The sequence below is a fragment of the Euphorbia lathyris genome, chromosome 2, assembly GCF_963576675.1.
Source record: "Euphorbia lathyris chromosome 2, ddEupLath1.1, whole genome shotgun sequence".
Classification (NCBI taxonomy): Eukaryota; Viridiplantae; Streptophyta; class Magnoliopsida; order Malpighiales; family Euphorbiaceae; genus Euphorbia; species Euphorbia lathyris.
The window spans coordinates 38,472,639-38,475,529 of NC_088911.1; the positions used below are offsets into that span (position 1 = coordinate 38,472,639).

The 2,891-nt window shown below is 35.7% G+C and overlaps 1 protein-coding gene across 3 annotated transcripts; it reads left to right on the forward strand.

The window, feature by feature from the left end:
• Positions 1-498: 498 nt before the first annotated feature.
• LOC136217847 (protein SPIRAL1-like 2) lies at positions 499-2,891 on the forward strand. Of its 3 annotated transcripts, none has more exons than XM_066004518.1 (3): positions 499-661; positions 1,451-1,716; positions 2,583-2,891. In XM_066004518.1, exons 2-3 carry the CDS (start codon positions 1,462-1,464, stop codon positions 2,682-2,684), a joined length of 357 nt encoding a protein of 118 aa, XP_065860590.1. In that variant the 5' UTR covers positions 499-661; positions 1,451-1,461; the 3' UTR covers positions 2,685-2,891. The 3 variants fall into 3 exon arrangements, with proteins under 3 accessions (XP_065860590.1, XP_065860589.1, XP_065860588.1); XM_066004517.1 differs by having other exon boundaries at positions 502-661; positions 1,437-1,716; XM_066004516.1 differs by having other exon boundaries at positions 503-661; positions 1,442-1,716.

Consider the following 2,891-nt stretch of genomic DNA (forward strand, 5'->3'; position numbering starts at 1 on the left):
ACTCGTGGAATACATCTTTCGCATTTAACCAATTGAGCACTCGGTCGTAAAAAAGTAAGTTAAATGCGAAAGATGTATTCCACGAGTCTTAAAAAAAAAGTAAACGATCAAAATCGGAATATACGATTCTAATATCAGAGAAGGCAAGTTGTATAGTTGAACAAGCAATAACTTTCTTTTTAATCTATTTTTTTAATTATGTAATAACATTCTAAGATGCGTCTAATACATCTTTTCCATTTAACCGAGTGATCAATTGATTACATTTTATGCAAGTTCAGGAGACTAACTGAATATTTTATATAAATTCAGGAGCTATCGGAACATTTTAAAAATTTTGGGGGTCAATCAAGCTTTTTGAATAAGTTCGGCTACAAAATGTATTAAGCCTTAAAGAAAAGAAAGAAGTAAAAGTTTACAATATAAATGAAAAAACTGAAAAGAGATGGAAAGACTTGGATGAGACAAAACGACAGAAGATGAACTAATATCAATAATGGTTTTAAATATAAATCCAGCCTTTTTTTTATTTCTTCTTTAAAGCCAATTCTCTCTGTAACGCTCACATTTCGCTTTCAGTGTCTCTGAGCTCAGTCTCTTTCCTTTTCTTCTCTGCTTTGGTTCCAATCTTTCGCCAGATCTAATCCTCAGACTCTTCAAGGTACTATTTCAGTTTTTCTATCTATGATTTTTAGATGTTTAGCTAATGCTTCTCTTTCACTTTCGCTTTTTACGATTTGCTGCTGTTGCTTCACATTGTTTGCTGCTTTTTTTTTCTTGTTCGAATCTCCGTGCTTGAAGTGATAATTGTAAGTAGAGAATGCAGTCTGTGTTGCTAGATCTGTCAGTTATCTGTGCTTTTGATTGAGATAACTCTCCTTTTGGATTATTGATTTTATTATCTAGAAGAGAACTTGGATTGGATCATTGTTGATTTTTTATTAGATTACTGTGTCTTGCGTGTATTGAAAGGGAAATGAGGTAGATAAGCCAAACAGATTCTTATTCAACTGTTCTTGTGATGCTTCGCGGTTTTAGATCCGGAGCCCCAAAGTTAAAACTTGTTAGTACATGTTATGGATCTCACGCTTAGAAGTGAGCTGGGAGTAGAGGTTGTTTGATATTAAAAAGTGATAGAAGTAATTGGGACACTCTGGTCTGGGGTCAAGTTGTAGATGCAGCTTCTTAGACTTGTGCGTTTTAACGCTGATTTCTTATTAAATTTAGGAAATTAGGAGTTTCTGCGCCAAGCAAAGGTCTTGCTTTGTCTTTTTATTGTCATGATTTAAATGCTCTATGATCTTGCTTCTTTTGCTGCTTGCAGTAGGAGTATACTTCTTAGTTATTATAGTTCCAGGAAATGATTTGCTCATACTTTTTCTTACTTGGTCATGACACATTCTGATGATTTGGTTTCTCTTACTCCCAAATTAAAGTTCAGTCTCTGCAGAAACTCAGAGCATGGGTCGTGGAGTTAGCAGTGGTGGGGGGCAAAGCTCATTAGGCTATTTGTTTGGCAATGGAGAGGCTCCAAAAGCTGCTGTCGAGCAACCTGCTTCAAATGATGTTGAGGCTGTAAGTTGTCCGCCTCCCCCCAAACCTGCTGTGGCTCCTCAGCCAGTAGATATTACCAAGCAGATTCCTGCTGGTATTAATAGTACTTCTGCTAACAACTATATGCGAGCAGATGGTCAGAACACTGGAAACTTCCTCACGGTATGATTCTTTGTATTGTACTATTTAAAATATATCTATGTATATATATATATTTTTGAATGTGTTACATAGTCTTACAGTTTGCATTAGCTCCATAAAAAATATATATATGCATACCATTTGCTCAGGTTCATGGTTTATCATGACTCCTTTGTTGGAAGGAACTACCTATTTATAATTTGTCTTACTGAATGTTATTGGCTTAGATTGGCCTTAATAGCTGTAAATTTCTGGGGTTTATGGAGTATACTCTTCTTCTGAATGTTTAACTGGAAAGTTCTTTCACAAATTTTTATAATGTTGGTATTACGTTTTGGAGTTGATCATAGCTGCAACGTCAAAATCTTTGGATTATTTTCTTACTTTTCAAGTCAAAATAACTAACCAGTTTTTCCATGACATGATTTCTGTGCTTAAATGCTGTCTAGTTGGGCTTATAATCATTTCTCTCTCTATCTTTGCTGGCCTATGTACTCAATTGTATATGGAGTAACCTTGCAATTGGATTCATAATTTGAATCCACATTGGGAATGGGCAATCAGATTTGTACAAGCATCGGCCGGGATGTATCTGTCGTTTGCCCTTTACTACTTCAGAGTTCAGATAGAGTCGAATGTTGCAAAATTCAAGTTTGTAATGTTGTTCATTAGATTCACTCCACCACTTCCCTTTTGAGCAACAGTTAAATGGGATCATTCTGGGATTTGGAAACATTTTTATGGCGGTTTGAGAGCTGCTTTTAAACACCATAGATTACTTTTTGTGATTGTCCATTGTTGCATGCTTAATTGTGTTTCATTGAATATATAGCAATAGCCTTTTCTTGAAGTTGCAATGAATGCTAACAAGTTTCTTACGGTTTCAGGATCGGCCTTCAACCAAAGTGCATGCAGCCCCTGGTGGTGGATCTTCTCTGGGATACCTCTTTGGTGGTGGACCTGTTGGTGGTGGTGGTAGTAGCAACTGAGATATACCTTAAAATCTCATCATACTGAGAAAAATGTTTGTTGATTCTTGTCGAAACGTGTCAGTTAGATGAAGCAATGCTTTCATCTTTTGTGTAATCAATGCAAAACTTGGTGCATCATGTGATGTAATATATAGAGATGGTGTTGTTTGGATTATTGAATCAAAGAGCGTTTGATTTATATATGCATTAACAACCCTTTTTTTA

Excerpts from the sequence above, each read along its gene's own strand:
- LOC136217847 (XM_066004518.1), top strand. The coding sequence starts at position 1,462 with ATGGGTCGTGGAGTTAGCAGTGGTGGGGGGCAAAGCTCATTAGGCTAT. Across the intron at positions 1,717-2,582 it reads ACACTGGAAACTTCCTCACG|GATCGGCCTTCAACCAAAGT; the intron begins GTATGATTCTTT and ends TTACGGTTTCAG.